Genomic DNA, 16,888 nt, shown 5'->3' with positions numbered 1-16,888 from the left:
AGAAGCATTCCTTTTATTATTCGCATGTATACAAAAGCTACTACAATATTTGATATGATTGATTACAATGATTATGCTTCCAAGTCCATTCCGGACGGTGTACATATACCTTCCCGAGGGGGTGACTCAACCGTCACGCACCCGTTCGGATACAAATTACAATTCTACCTGTCGGCTACAATATAGATTTTATCGACAACAAGATATACCTATTGAAGCTCATATGTACTGTTGCCATATTTGTGCAAAATCTTGCATGGGCCAATTTTCTTCATTTGGAGTTTAAAAAATGGTCCTTTGGGTAACCTATCTTTGTTGAGGAATGCCATGACTAGGTCACCAACCTTGAAATGGATCTTTGTCTTCTTCTGGTCAACCCTGGCCTTATATTTTTCAATTGCTTGTTCTAGGTGGTCCTTAACTTGTTCATGTACTATCTTCATGAGTTCTGCAAGTGTTTCCCGTGTAGCACTCCTTGACTTCATGTCCTACAAATCTCTTAGTTCCATGGGTCCCCTTGGGCAAAACCCATACACTGCTTCAAATGGTGTTCTCCCTGTTGATCTATTAACTGAATCATTGTAGGCATATTTTGCCTAACTGATTACTTGATCCTAAGCTAAGCCATGTTGCTTTGTCAGACACCTAACCAAATTCCCTAGAGGTCTATTCACTCCTTCAGTTTGGCCATCAGTCTATGGGTGATAGGCTAATGAGTATGTCAAATGGGTACTAAGTTTCTTCCACAGCGTCCTGCAAAAATGTCCAATAAATTTTGTGTCCCTATTTGTCACTATATTCATTGGTAGTCCATGAATTCTTACCGTCTCCTTAAAGAAAAGGTTAGCAATTTGCGATGCATCATGGTTGCTGTTGCAGAGGATAAAGTGAGCCATTTTTGTGAACCTGTCAGCTACTACAAACACCATGTCTACCCCCCTGGCCGTCTTAGGTAACCCAAGCACAAAATCCATGCTTATACTGTCCCAAGGTTTTGTAGGTATTGGTAAGGGTTGATATAACCCTGCATTTGATGATGTCCCTTTTGCTCTTTAACAGATTATGCAACTTTCAACATATCTTCTTACCTCATTCTGCATTCCTGGCCAATAATAGAATCTTGCCACTTGTTCTAATGTCTTCACTGCCCCAAAATGACCTCCTAGTGCACCATTGTGCTTTTCCTTAATGATGTTTTCTCTCATGGATGATTTGGGGATGCATAGTTTGCTCCCTTTGAACAATAGACTATCCTGCAAGATATAATCAGAAAATTCACCATGGAAAGAGTTAGCATAATCAGAACAAGTGTTATAAGCTTCCTTAAAATGAGGATCTTCCTTGTAAAGGTCTTTGATCTGTTCTAGAGCCACACTCTGCAAACTTGACTTCTTGGATTGCAAGAATCCTTCTGCTCAAAGCATCAGGCACCTTATTGGCAGTCCCCTTCTTGTGCTTTATTGAGAAATACAAGTTTGAATTTGTTCCATCCACTTAACATGTATATGATTCAACTTTTCTTGTCTGTTTAGGAAACTGAGGGCATGGTTATCAGTGTATACAACAAATTCCTTGGGCATGAGATAATGTTTCCACTTCTTTAGGGCCTGCACCATGTCATATAATTCAAGATCATATGTTGAATACTTTTGCTTGACCTCATTCAACTATTCTCAAAAGAATGCAATTAGGTGATTCTCTTGGCTTAATACTGCACCTATGGCAGTTTTACTAGCATCACATTGCACAGTTAATACCTTATCAAAACTAGGCAACACTAGAGTAGGCAGTTCTGCAACCTTCCTCTTCAAAAATTGAAAACTTCTCATTGCTACTTCAGTCCACTTAAATTTGCATTTGATGACCCCATTAATGGTGTCAAGTATGGGACCAACTATCCCGCTGAACCCCTTAATAAATTTCCTAATAAATGTTTCTATGCCATGGAAACTCCTACCCAGTGACTTAAGGCTTGGCCAACTCAATATGGCGTCAACTTTACTAGGACCCATTTTTAGACAACATTTTGAAATCACAAAACCAAGATAAACCAGTTCAGATTTGAAAAACTCACACTTTTCTAAGTTGATGTGTAACTTCTCCTCATGTAACTTTCTCATCACCATTCCAAGATGTTTCAAAAGATCAAGATGTAATCAAGGTAAACAATCACAAATTTGCCAATGAATTGAACTAATACTTCATTCATCAATCTCACAAAAGTGCTAGGAGCATTGCTCAAACCAAATGGCATTACTAGTCACTCATACAGTCCTTCATTAGTCTTGAAAGCCGTTTTCCATTCATCTCCCCACTTGATTCTAATTTGGTGATACCCTGATTTTAAATCAAGCTTGAAATATACACATGAATCTCCTACATAATCCAAAACATCTTCAATTCAAGGCATGGGGAACCTATACCTGATTGTAATCTTATTGATTTCTCTTGAATCAACACATAGACTCCATTTACCATCTTTCTTAGATGCTAAATCTGAAGGGCATGCACATGGACTCAATCTTTTCTTCACCAAATCTTTATCCAATAACTCTTGAACTTGTCTTCTTACCTCTTCATTTTGCTAGGGTGTAAGCTTGTAGGCAGGTTTGTTTGGCAATGTTTCTCCAAGCACCAAATCAATTTGATGGCTAATGCTCCTGACAAGTGGTAGCTCCTTGGGTTGCTCCCTTGCAACCAATGAGGGGTATTGTCTCAACAAGTCTCCAACCTCTGCAAGCAACGGCTCTTTGTTCTTTACCTCATCCTTTGGCTTCATTATTAAGGCATTGCCTTGAAAATCCTCCTCTTTGGTCATTTGCAAGAATTCTTTACCCCTGATTAACATAATTGTACTGTCATCATTCTCTTCCACCATGTGATCAAGTAGCGGATCCATTTTAAACTTCCTCCCATCCTTCTCTATCAAATAAGTGTTCTTCTCCCCATTGTGTTGGCCTCTCATGTCATATTGCCATGGCCTTCCTAGGATTAGATGGCAGGCATCCATAAGAATGATTTCACATAGGACCCTATCTTTGTATTCTCCTAGTTCAAAATTTACGCATGCTTGCTCTTCAACTGTAAAACTTTGGCTCTTATTCAACCATGAGATCTTGTGGGGGGCTACATAAGGTAATCTTTTGAGTTTACATTTCTCAACCATTTCACAAAGCTTTGGATGTCACAAGTATGGTCACTATGTTAGTGATTTCCCAAAAAGGAAGAAGGCAAAGAAGCAGGTGGCAGCTTCAGCAAGTGCACAAGAACTCTCCAGTAGAATGAAAGATGAGTTTGCACTTATAGCTTGTATGGTGAGCTCAACCTCACAAACTATCTAGTATATAGATAGTAGGGCATCAGTTCATATGACAGGAGTTAGAGAGTACTTCTCCAGTTATAAGAAGGAGAGCACCAATATCCAAATTTATATGGGAAACTTGTCCAAACTCAACCCAGTTGGGAAAGGGACTACTCAATTTCAGAGGGAGAATGGAAAGATAATTCCAATTCATGATGTATTGCATGTGCCAGGCTTAGGTATGAATTTGATTTCTATATCTATTCTTTAGGATAGTGGGTATAATATACTCTTTAGAGGGACACATGTGTTGATTAAGCACAAGGATTAGAAATCACCCATGACTATTGGAGTTAGGAGTGGTTGCCTTTACAAGTTGCAGTTTGATACTCCTAGGGCACTCATGAGCATCACTAATCCTAGAGATCTTGGAGAGCTATGGCATAGGAGGATGGTCCATATTCATCATGGAGCACTCAAATTGCTTCGTGAGAGGATGACAGATGTTCCAAAGGTGAATACAAAGCATGATGATGTATGTAAGGGATACGTGTTGGGTAAGTTTGCAAAAGCATCTTTTCCAAGGAGTGACACCAGATCTGAAGGTGTTCTTAATCTAGTACATTCAGAAGTATATGGACCAATGTCAACAAAATCTATCAGAGGATATGAGCACTATGTTACTTTTGTCGATGATTTCTCTAGGAAGGACCTGGATATACTTCTTGAAGACCAGAGATGAGCTTTTCAGTGGATTCCAAGAGTTCAAGGCTCTAGTGGAGAACTCAACAAGAAATAAGATAAAGGTTCTTCGGTCAAACAATGGAGGCGAGTACAAAGGAAATAACTTCCAGTAGTTTTGTACCAGGGAAGGAATCAAGACAGAGTGGACTGTTCCTTACAATCCACAGCAAAATGGAGTTGCCGAGAGGAAGAACCGTACTATATTGGAGGCGAAAAGATCTATTCTACATGATCAGGATATGCCCCGCTACTTATGGGCAAAGGCATGTAGTCCAGCAGTCTACATTCTGAACAGGGTTCCACATAAGGTGCTAGGGAGGATGACACCAAAGGAAGCTTTCACAGGTAAGAAGCCTGATGTTAGCCATTTCAGAATATTTGGGAGTTTGGCATCTTGCCATATTCTAGGTGATACACGTACCAAGTTAGATCAAACTGCAAAGGGGGGATACTTTGTTGGGTACAGTGAGACTTGAAAGGCATATAGGATTTTTATCCCCAAGACCAGAAGAATTATTGCCAGGCGTGATGTTAATTAAGTTCATGGAGGAAAAGGCACTTAGAAGGTCCAGAGATTTGCCAACAAATGATCAGAGTGAGCAGCCAACAAAAGCTCCAGGGCCTAGTCAAGGGCAACAGAGCACAAGTACAGTTACCAGTACAAGTGTAGGCTTAGGTGGTGAAGATTCACAAAGCATGGAGCAACAAGTGCAAAAGGAAATGCATCTAGAAGATAGATGTTGATATCTCATCCTCTACAGTTGCCAGCAGGAACCGCGAGGTTCAAGAGACACTAAGTGATACTCAAGTGTTTGTGAAAGCTCCTAGGAAGAGTACTAGACAACGGAGACAACCAACCAAGTTCAATGACTATGTGGCATTAGTTAGTCGGTAGATAGTGAACCATCCAACTATCAGGAGGCTGTAGAGCATCAGGTATGGCGAGATGCTATGGTTAATGCAGAATGATGTGTGGGAGGTAGTTCCTAGACCAACAGATAAAGTAGTAATTGGATCACGCTAGATATATAAGATAAAGCACGGTGCAGATGGTAGCATCGAGAAATACAAGGCAAGGTTTGTGGCCAAGGGGTTCTCTCAAAAGGAGGGAATAGACTATGAGGAGACATTTGCTACAGTGGCCAGGTATACTTCTATACGAGTTGTGATCTTGTTTGCAGCACAAATGGGATGGCAAATCCATCAAATGGATGTCAAGATAGCATTCCTTAATGGTGAGTTAAAGGAGGAGGTATACATAGAGCAACCAAAAGGCTTTGTAGCACACAACAAAGAGACCCACGTGTGCAGATTAAAGAGAGCATTGTACGGACTCAAGCAAGCTCCCAAAGCTTGGTATGAGTGCATTGACACATACTTGCAGGAAATGGGCTTTATGAAGAGTGAAGTGGATGCTAACCTCTACTACTTGGTGGTTGGGGGTGAGACTCTCATTCTTGTTTTTTATGTGGACGACTTGTTTCTTACAAGTTCACTAGGGCTCATAGAAGACTACAAGAGGGACCTTGCAGAAGAGTTTGAGATGAAGAACTTAGGACTCATGCACTACTTTCTAGGAATGGAGGTGTGGCAAATAGATGGAGAGATTTTCCCTGATCAAGGGAAATATTGCATTGAAATCTTGAAGAGATTCGGGATGGAGGATTGCAAAGCTATGTCTACACCCATGATCACGAATTGAAGGAAGGTAGATACATCTAAGGAGAAGGATGTAGATCCCACCTTATATAAACAGTTGATTGGTTCACTTATGTATTTGGTCAACACTAGGCCAGATATAGCATTTGCAGTAAACTCTCTTAGTCAGTTCATGGTTGAACCAAAGAGAGTGCATTGGAGAGCGACCAAGCATTTGTTGCGTTACTTGGGTGGAACAATTGAGTATGGGATCAGATATGTTCGAGGTGAAGGTATCAGGTTGATGGGCTATACTGATGCAGATTGGGCAAGAAGTACAATGGACAAGAGGAGCACTTCAGGGTGTTGTTTCAGTTTGGGATCAGGAGTTGTATCTTGGTTCAGCAAGAAGCAGAAATCTATGGCTATGAGTTCAGCAGAAGTAGAATACATAGCAACTAGCATGGCAACATGTGAAGCTATATGGCTTCGGAAGTTGTTAGTAGCCTTGTTTAGTCAAAAGATTAAGACTACTATGATACACTATGACAATCAGAGTTGCATCAAGTTGTCTGAGAATCCAGTGTTTCATGATAGGTCTAAACATATAAACATCAGATATCACTTCATCAGAGATTGTGTACAATGAGGGGATGTTCAGCGACAGTACATACCTACGAGGGAGCAGGTAGCAGACATTCTGACAAAGGCATTGGGGAAGGCAAAATTCATCTTCTTTAGAGATAAGTTGGGTGTCATGCAGAACAACTTCCTTAATAAGAGGGAGTGTTAGTTTTAGTAGCTTGGACAGTTGTTCGTCTGTGTGATTAGTTAGCAAATAATTATTTGTTAATTAATTGACTCCTAGAAGCCACTAGTAACCTATCAGTTAAGTTGTTTTAATCAAGAAGCAACTAGAAACTTCTTGGTTAGGAAGCAACTAGAAACTTCTTGGTTGAGTTGTCTTGATCAAGAACCAACTAGAAACCTCTTGGTTAAGTAGTATAAAAGGGGGTCAATGGAGGCATTTGGAGAACAGAATAGAATAGAGAACAACAAGAAGTTGTAGAAGCATTTGCAAGGATAGCAAATGAGTTTGCAGTGATAGAAAACAGTCTTGCAGTGTTAGCAAGGGCACAGTAATAGCATTTGGGATAGCAGTGGAGAATATCAACAGGAGAAATTAGGAGGTTGTCTGAATTCTGCCAGTGAGAGGCAAGGAATTTTGTATCTCTTGATTTGCTGAAGTTAATATATTTTTCATCTACAAAACTAGTTTTCCCTTAGGGGTTTTTCCAGGGACGATTTGTCCGAAAATATTGTGTTCTTTGTGTTCTGAATTTCTTTCCGTATTTTATTAGTGAAGTTGCAGTTGTGTTATTTTTTGATATTAGTTATGAGTTTGTTTCCAGCAATTTCATAATCGTTTGCAATAGGAGATTAATAATCAATGGCTGCAATAGTGTTAATTTTCACATCCTTAACCACCCCAATGAAAATTTTCACCCATGTTACCACTTTTATTTCTATGTCAATGGTATTGATGGTCTTCTGGTTTCCTATCATGACCTTTGTAGAAATTGCCTCTACCTCTATGAGGATTGCTTCCTCCTCTTCCCCTATTTGAATGCTCCTGCCTCCTCTTTATCTTTTCCTCAATCTTGGCGGCTAGGTTAAAACACTTAGCCACTGTATTTAGGCTTAGGGTAATCATCTCCTCCTAGATATTCAACCTTAGGCCATTTAGATAACTGGCCACTTTTACAATTTCAACCTCCACCATTCTTGACCTTAAACAAAGTTTATGAAATTCTTTGATATACGTGCCAACATCCATCTCTCTTTGCCTTAAATCCTACCTCCTCATATGCAATTGGACTTCATAGTCCTCTGGAATATAGGTGTCGTTAATCATACTCAACATCTTGCTCTATGAATTGATTATGGTTTTGTTTTCTCTCATCTTTTCCTCCTAGATAAAGTGCCACCAAGTCAGAGCAGCTCCTTTCATTCTTGATTGTGCAACTTCGACCTTCTTTGCCTCTATGACTCCTTGACAAATGAAATGGCTTTCTAAAACCTCAACCCACGCCATGATGGCATCAGGGTTCATCTCTCGTCCAAATATAGATACATCTGCACCTTTGCCTCCTAACAATTCTAAGGCTTTGATTAAGGTCAAGTGCTCTGCAAGCAACTTATCATATTCATCTTCCACTGGTGGTTCTTCCTCTTCATCTGCCTCTCCATCCTTCTTGCTACACTTTGCCTCTTTTTACTCATTCTCCTTTTTGTCAAACTTAGTCTCTAACTATTCCAACCTTGCCTTTAATAGCCTATTCTCATCCTTTTGTTCTTAAGTTCCTTTGCCAACTCTGCATTTGTTACCATCTCGTCTCCCTTTGTAGCAGAATGTTGGTCAGGTACAAACATCTAACTTCCAAGCTCCAAACTGAGCTCTAATACCACTTATGATGCAAGTAGGGGGTGTAATACCATACTCTATCACAACTTCTTCCTTAGGCTTCTTCTAAGCCCTACCAATACTTCTCCAAGGTCCCTTAGGACCTACCACAGACTAGAGATGTCGTGAATGGTCTTTCTATCCCTCCACATTCACCTCCCAAACTCACCTCTACCTTCTACACGCACAAACAAGCCTCAGAAGTGAACCAAACTTCACCTTACAACCTACTCCCTTGCATCTTCCAGGATCTCAAGCCTTCCTACCCTTATTTGCATTGCTCCTCATCTCTTGACAAGGTCACGTGACCACACAGTAGGTTTTGGGCATCCTACTAGGGTCAAACAGCAATTTTGCACAAGGAGACCTAATTGGGGCTCTTCCTTGTAGCCCTATTTCACTATCTTGCTCCTAAAATACACAAATCTTTCGAAGGACCCACCAAACAAATTCAGGAATCTTCAATGAGTCATTGAACCCTCATAATCCTCAAAAGATGGGATCTGAGTTTGTCCTCCTTAACCATTAACTAACGAGCCCTAGTTTAGGCCTAATAAGGGCTAATACATCAGTTTACACTCAAACTTGCTTTGTCCTACAACTCACTTCACAAATGTCTATACCAACATCTAGGGCATCTCAAAACATCTCCAACCCCATGGTTTCAAGCACCAATACCTCCATCCTTGATCTCTGCAACATTCCTTGTGATTGTCTTCTCGCCAAGCACATAGAAATGCTTAGCCTAATAAGCTTCAAAAGCCTTCAAACAGGTGGGTGGCACAACAACAAACTCTAAAATTACTTTCTCCATCCTATCCCGTTTCTCCATGCAGAAAATGAGATCTTTCAACCAGTGGGTTTAGGAGGGAGAGCTCATTCCTGCCTCAAACGCTAACTGCTGTCTAGCATAAACAGTGAGCAGTAATAAAACAAAGACTTTAAGCCTAGATATTTACAGTGACCAAAAGGTCTCAACACAACATCTAAAAGGTAAAAGAAGTCTTCTACAATAAACAAGTACAATCTACGAGCTAAGGAAGCATTACAAGAAACAAGAAAGTACCCACTGTCCTAACAGTACTCTGTGATTTCCCGCCAAAACTTGAAAAGCTTTATTGATTCAACTTTTGTACTACAGCCAACCATTTGCTTCATTGGAAAACCTCAAGATATAGGTCAGGTGACTAGATCCTTCACCTTCTTGAATGTTTGGTCGAGCACTCAATGGCCATGACTGTTGGCCTTCCAAAACTGACAAATATTGCAAAGTTGCTCAGCAACAAAAAATGTTGCATGAAAACATTTTTGACATCTTTTCACTTTTATTGCTTCTAACCTCTGTATACCCTTAAATGGGTTCAAATGCATGTTAAAACACATGAGACTCCTTACAAACATGAAAATGCATTTTTAGGTCAAATCCCAGCGTTGACCAACGTTGACTGACCCAGACCTTGAACATGGGTCTAATTACAATCATGATCAAAATTGCTTAAATGAACTCTAACGATGCTTGAAACCTAAACATATTATTTGATGTCAACTTGGACACTTATTGCCATCCTAACACACCAAAATTGTAGTTTTAACTTACTGGTCAGGACCTTGGGCCCCTGCACCAGACACCTTTTCCCAGCCTTAAATAGAGGTCGAATCTGAATTTTGCCATTCTCCAGTGAGAGTGAACCACTTTGGCATTTTGTGATTAGCATTTTATATCCTAATTGAGATTGAGCTGCATTGGGGCTTCCATTTCAGACCAGATCCATGTTTCAGAAGTCTTTGGCAGCTAACACATCACTTCATATCTGTTCCCAGCTACCAAAAATATCCTCAGCATCATATCAATCATATAAGGTGCTTTTCCAGCATTCCAGCAGGCCATAGCAGTCATATCATTTACTATTCCAGACATGAACAGTCTATATCAAACAATAAAACATTACTAAATCATTTGGAGTGCCATATTGCACATTATACATTCTTGTTCACTTCAACGTTGATCGGAGAAAATTGTCATTCTGGAAATTCATCTCCAGATTTCATATCAGCATTTAATCATTTTTCTGATCTTACCATTAAATTCAATCAATGTTGCTTCTGTCATATTGATTTATCTAAGCCTGATTTAAAGTTATTTAAGTGTTTCTATTAAGTTTCGACCTTGGTAGTTGCAATCAGCATTTGTATTACAAGTTTAGTTAATCTAGTTAACTTTTCCAGAAAAAACCGAAAAATATAGGGACAATCAGAAACTTTTAAATACCTGAGGGAGAAAACAGGAGTAATATCACTCTCATCTATTCGCACAGCACTTCATAAGCAGCACGAGCTAGTGGAGAGAAATTCAGTTTGCCTGGGTACCCCTTGCCAGTGATGTCAACGGTGAAGAAATTGGAGAAAGGGGGAGCATTAGAGAGAGGGGTAGCATTGTATAACTAAGAACATTTACTTGAGGTTGCCATCAATAACAAAGTGGGCATTATTGAAAAGTTGTCATTAGTAACAGGTGGCCAATTTTATTCAAAGGATTTGACATCTTGAAAGGTGGTGATTTTTAGTATTTTCCAGAAGGCCATTGAGATTGAACAAGTGTGTTCTGCTTCAAGCAAGAATTATTCATCCATACTACAAACCAATGCTGAAATACTCCTTTAGAGAAATAAAAAAGATTAAGTTAAAAAACAGTGAATGGCATTAATGTCATTATCATTTACAAAAGACCGTTGTTGACTATCAATTATCATATTCCATACAACGATTCAAGAGACAAAGACTATTAATTGTTTGCTAAGGATGAGAATAATATTGTAAATATGATTAGCACTTTAAGCAATGACCATTACTCAACAAGCAGCAAATCATAAATAACTGTAAGCAGTTTTTAAAGAGGATATGATCAGAAAAGCAATGAATGTCTTAAATATGATTAAATTTATTACAGATTTGATCTATTTAAGTCTATTCAATTTTCAGAATATGATTTGCTAATCTTTGATTTCTATGGAGGAAACTCCGTAGTTAAGCGCGCTCAGGCTGGAGTAGTACTGGGATGGGTGACCTCCCAGGAAGTCCCGGTGCTTCACCCCTGTGAGCATCACCTAGATCCAATGAGTGCTAAGTGTTCCATTTATTCTCATGAGACATGGATTCATGTTGAATCACTACTCATGAAACATGGGTCAATGAGTTTGACTCAAAAATCACACAGTTAAATCCTGATAGCAATATCACAATTTGACTAGCTGTGGAAATTATCTCCTACTTATCTCTGATTTCTAGTTTACAGGATGTAATCAGAATTCGGTCGTTGAGAAATGCATATGCAAGTAACAATTCAATATTGACAAATACTGAATATTAATTTGAATCTGATATAAGCAGTCACCTAACAACAAAGGGCAGAGCATTAACTGATTTTGATGCTCTTCTTGGCCGATCAGTTTGATTATATATAATTAATGGAGAGTCATGTCCATGAATGGATGTGTCTCCACAAAGTGGAGGCATGTCCATTCATGACATGCCTCTTCATTTGTGAATATTTGTTTACCAAACAAAAGGCCTGATTACTAATTGGGATTAGCATTAGTTTGCACTCAACCAATATATATTATATCGCCGATCTGAAATGAAGAATAATCAGACCTCAATCTAATTTCATTTAGTCAAACATTTGATCATTGCTTGATCAGAATCTGAAGAACATAAAATAACAATATCAGAGATAGAATCTGCAAGAACAGATCGATAATATACTCCAATTCATGAGATGCTATGATCTGATATAAAGGATAATCAATTTCAATAAGATCAATATTATTCCAAGTAATATAACTATGTATGTGTATATGTATATGTATATGTATATGTATACATATATAGATCATGCTATTGATTATCATTAATCTGACCGAAGCTATCGTCTTCAACAGAATGGATAGCAAATTATTAAAGAGCAGCAAGAGAGCAGTGATGACATTAAACAATGATAAAAGACAAACTTATAATACAGCAATTACCATTAAATTTATTTGTATTACAATAAAAGAAGCATTTAGTTAAAGAACCTCTTTGAACGATTTTTATAACTATTAAGTAGCAAACTATTAGTTAAGATGGGACATGATTATCCTTGACGAGGCTTCAATCTATATGCCGGAGTGATCCTTAAACGAGTTAGCGTATTCCTTTAAGTTGTGCAATTAGTCAGGCATAAAACATATTTTATTGTCTTGTATCCAAAAGGGTGTGATTCATTGTGAGGAGATGTGCTTGTTCAAAAAGGTCATGACCACTTGTTGAACGGAGATGTCTCTACAAGCAATAAGGTTTATAGTAATCGCATGTTAATTGAAAAGTATATGTAGTATGTGTGCCATATGAAGACAATTAGTTGTGTTCGTGTACACCAGATTTGGAAAGAACTATACATGAGAATATTGTTTCAGATTTGAGGAGAAGATTGTGGGTAGTTTATAGAAGATTTACAAAGAATATTGCGATCGGATGTGTGGTAGGTTTATGATCACCATTTGTGTGCAAGAAAATATGAGTCCTAAGGAATTGATTTTAACCCAAAAATTAACTCAAAAACACAAAACCAAACAACAATCAGGATTAGACACAAGAAACCAAAATGAAGCAAATGCAAACTAAAATGTTAAGTCTCCTTGATGCAACAATATGCCCTTTGATAGTAGATTGTATGTGTGCTCACAATTTTGGCATAAAGAGAGTGGTCGGTGTGCTCAAAACTTGCTCAAAGATGGAAATCACATTAAGATATGTTGCTCCAAAGTGATGAAATAAGTTGCATTATTGTGAAGGAATGAATAGTTGTTTTGGTTAAGCATGGGAGAGATTGGAATGAAAGGTCAAAATGGAGAGATGGAGATCATGGGTTGAGAATGGTAGGGATTCTCACCTTCCATGGAAGGGTGACAAGTGTCAAACTTGGGAAGCATGAGAGCATAAGTGTTGGCAGAAGGGATGGGGTGGGGTGCAAGGAAAATTTGCCAAAAAGACATTTCTTGTCCTTGCACACTCCAAAGAGCTTAGGCAAAAGGAATAAGAAATTTTTAATTCCTTAGATGTGACGAGTGGGAAATGTGACCATATCAATACTTTCCAAAAGTGGTTGCTAAGGAAGGGAAGTGTGGCTGGATGAAACGCCATTTATGGCATGACTTGACATTCCCTTGAATTCTTTGGGATTAGGGATGAGCACATCCTAAGAATAGGATATAAGATTAAAGAAAGAAGATTAAGGAGGTGATTAAGGTGAAGGCACCAAAATGTAGGAGGATGTGACACCTGAAGAGAGGATGAGTGGAGGAATTAAATATTCCTTCTAATTCCTTGAAATAGATTAAGATGAATTAAACTAAATAAATGCAAGGATTTATTTAATTTAATATATGAAGGGGGAGAAAGGAATTTAATTTAATTAAACAAATATGGGGATTTATTTAATTAAATGACAAGCCAGACTATAGTCAATATAGACAAAATAATTTAAAATTATCTACGGATGGTGCAGAAGAAACATTAATTAATTAAATACTATTAAATTATTCAATTAATAATGCAACATAGATAGAGGAATAAAAAACAATTTAATTTGATCAAGTTTAGGTGTTTACACCATTATAGCACAATTTTGGGTGAAATTTGTGCTTCCTATTTAGCAGTTGGTGCCTCTAGTGGGTAGGTGCCTACAAGCATTGTATAAGAGGATATATAAAAGCATTAATTTCCCATGGTTTTACCATTAAGGCTTCCACATAGATTTTGTCTTCTTTAGTATCCTTATTTGATAAATCTTGCATATGTATTGATTAAGCTTTACAAAGCATTGTTATTATATTTAATCAAGTTTTTAAAAAGTAAAAATTTATTTATATACTGATTCACTGCCCCTCTCAGTATATTCGTGTGCTCTTCACCCATAAATATTTCCTCTTATTCTGCCCTGTATTTTATGTGATGCAAGACTGATCTATAAGAAACGGCCTCAATATGCTTGATACACAAGATTATGCTCTGAGTGTACTATGCAGAAAAAAAGAAAATGGCTGAAACTGTGAATCACACATGAAATGCACATCATTGATATGCAGTTGTAAATTCACTAAAGATTCACTATAAGAAACAGAGAATAAGATACTTAAAAAATCTTAATGTGGAAAAATATAATGCAAGTACCAGTTCTTGAGCTGTGAGGTTGTAAGGTCCGGACTACCCTGGAAAAAAATTAATAAGAACTTATCATTGCCCAGCTATATAATCACCCTATTACATTAAACTACTTAAGCATTTAAACCTTTGAGATTCACATTCGACTTTGTGCACTAACAGTTGTACTTACATATTCCCTGAGTCTTTCCGTCCACAACTGTAATAAATGTGCACTGCGCTGCATTTCTGGTTCATCCCGGAGAGCAGCCTCAATTAAAGCTATTTGCTGCTCATTCATAACATTTCGCTTTCTTTTCTTTGGTTGCTTGTCCTCACCAATATTGGTCTCAACCCTCTCTGTTGTTTGTGCCATCGATCCAGTACCTTCATCCTCCTTTTCCCCATCAACACGGTTTTGACTTTCTCCAGCTTCTCTTGAAGCATCTTGATTGTAAAAGTAGAGCTTGTCCATGGTCATTGAATTATCATCATTTCTGATTTCAAGATTCTTATCATTGTGATCAACCTCAGGAGCACTTTCTACTTCACTTCTAGTGCTACTGTTTATGGCCTCCTGGTTCTCATCTGGATCGATAGTTTCATTCTTAGCACTTGCTTGTTCAAGTTCCATCTCCTTGTATTGATCTACTTCTTGAATATCAACTTCTGTCTCCTTCACTTGGCTTACTTGAAATTGAATGTTTACCATTTGCGACATAATATTTATATCATCTATTTCATTATTTTCTTCAGGCTCCCTCTTCACATTTTGCAAACTTGAGTTTTGATCTACCATGATTCCTTCTGGTTTTCTCTCAGATGATGGTCCACATCCTCCAGTGCTAACAGCTTCCTGAAGAATACAATATTGACAGGTTAGCCATGAAAGTGTCAATGCAAGCACGGAATTTTCAGAGAGTAAATTTTGTGAAAAACAGTAGCAGCTAATGATGAATGCCACCTCAGATATCTGACGGATATCTTTCTCTGAGATTTCATGTGCGGATGGCTGATTCTCAATATCTCTGTCAATAGAAATTCCAGTGTTCATCTGTTCTTTTTCATCAATTTCAGGACTATCGTGAGACTTAGTATAGCACTCGTATGGCTGGTGCTTCTCAAATGTGCCCTTAAACTTGTTATCATGCTTTTCTCTTAGATATTCAACCATAGGTTCCTCCTGTAAATGAAAAGTATGAAATTGGACTGATGAGACAAAGCTAAACTTGTTACCTGGTCAGATAGAATAAGAAATCTGGCATGTCTTTAAAATAGATTAGATATGTCCCATCTTAGCACAGAAAGAAATACAGTATTATAGTATCCATAATAAAGTGGTTTTATCATTAAAATTGCATTTAGTGCGTCAAAATTCCTTTTTTGAAATGCATTTCAAAAATTTCTCACCTGAATTGCACCATTCTGTGGCTGTCCCGGACATATTGATTTATGCAACTGTAGAAGGAACTCACTGCAAAGACATAACCAACCAGCAGCAAAAATAAAATGGATTGTTATCTTAACCTTGACCATCATCAAGTGACAGAACCAATGAAATGTGTTTAATTTACGCTAATTAGTAATAACAAATCGATGCCTATGTGGTCCAATTATAGTCATGCTAGAGATTAACTAATCAAATTATTATACAGAGTTGCAACTTCCTTTTGATTAAAAGAACATAAATTTATTTTAAAAACTAAATATGAGATATTGTAATCATATCAAAAGATAACAAAATCATCCTCTTTGTGTGAGCATAAAGTATGCTTTTGACAAATGCCCAAGACAAAAACAAACATTGTTGAATTGCAATTTGTAATATCCCCAGTTGGCACTTTACTTAAATATTTCTCTAATATGCTATTACCAGACTAAATATATTCTTCATATTTCCCAATTCCTGAATGATCTCTCAATGTTATTTTATTCTATACATATACTCTTCATTTTAAGAGTCGTGTCTTTTCATAAATAAATAATATATTTAATAATTTAATTATATTAATTATAAATATTTGTTACTAACATAATATATATTATATTAATAATAATATAAATTATATTTCTTATTAATATTTATCATTAATAGCTAAGATACCGATGCGGCCAGGATTTTGCCGGATGCAAGTGCGTGGATGCATGAGTCTGCACAAATGCTGGCAACAAGCACTTTCTTTGCCTACAGATGCGTGCGATATGTATCTAAAAGCATCCGGAGAGAATCCAGAGAGCATCCAGGCGCATTTGGAGAGCATCCAAACTTTTTGAGTGCCCAGTCACTTAAGTGACTTTAAAAAACATGTGTTTAATTGATTATTTTATTATATTTTTGCTCCTTTCTGCCCCAAAACCCTAAAATGGCCCTAAAAGAGGCCATTCATTGCTCATTCTTCTCAGTTTCTTTGCAGCTGGGCTCTCGTCTCATTTGGTCTCCATTCTGGCATTCTGAAAGCAAGGTCATTATTTTTTTAGCGGATAATTTGCAAGGTGTCTAATAGCTTTTACAATGGACGTCTAAGCATCTAAGGTAAGCATTTGATCCATTTCATGAGTGT

At 37.7% G+C, this 16,888-nt stretch overlaps 1 protein-coding gene across 3 annotated transcripts in view; it reads right to left on the bottom strand.

Annotated features, from left to right (window-relative positions):
- LOC149580600 (nodulin homeobox-like) overlaps window positions 1-16,888 on the bottom strand; it is a 182,535-nt gene that overhangs the window by 11,746 nt on the left and 153,901 nt on the right. For all 3 annotated transcript variants that reach the window (XR_016353981.1, XR_016353988.1, XM_089792153.1), the window contains exons 14-17: window positions 15,738-15,801; window positions 15,292-15,510; window positions 14,521-15,183; window positions 14,358-14,395 (exon numbers count right to left, since the gene is read on the bottom strand). Coding sequence is in view for 1 of the 3 variants with exons in the window: in XM_089792153.1 (XP_089648279.1) it covers window positions 14,358-14,395; window positions 14,521-15,183; window positions 15,292-15,510; window positions 15,738-15,801 (984 nt within the window). In the remaining 2 variants the exon portion in view is untranslated. The remainder of the gene's footprint in view (window positions 1-14,357; window positions 14,396-14,520; window positions 15,184-15,291; window positions 15,511-15,737; window positions 15,802-16,888) is intronic.

The sequence above is a fragment of the Cupressus sempervirens genome, chromosome 1 (genome assembly GCF_028749045.1).
Source record: "Cupressus sempervirens isolate cs-2001-9-10 chromosome 1, ASM2874904v1, whole genome shotgun sequence".
In the NCBI taxonomy this organism is placed as follows: Eukaryota; Viridiplantae; Streptophyta; class Pinopsida; order Cupressales; family Cupressaceae; genus Cupressus; species Cupressus sempervirens.
This window is presented reverse-complemented; position numbering and strand designations above follow the sequence as displayed.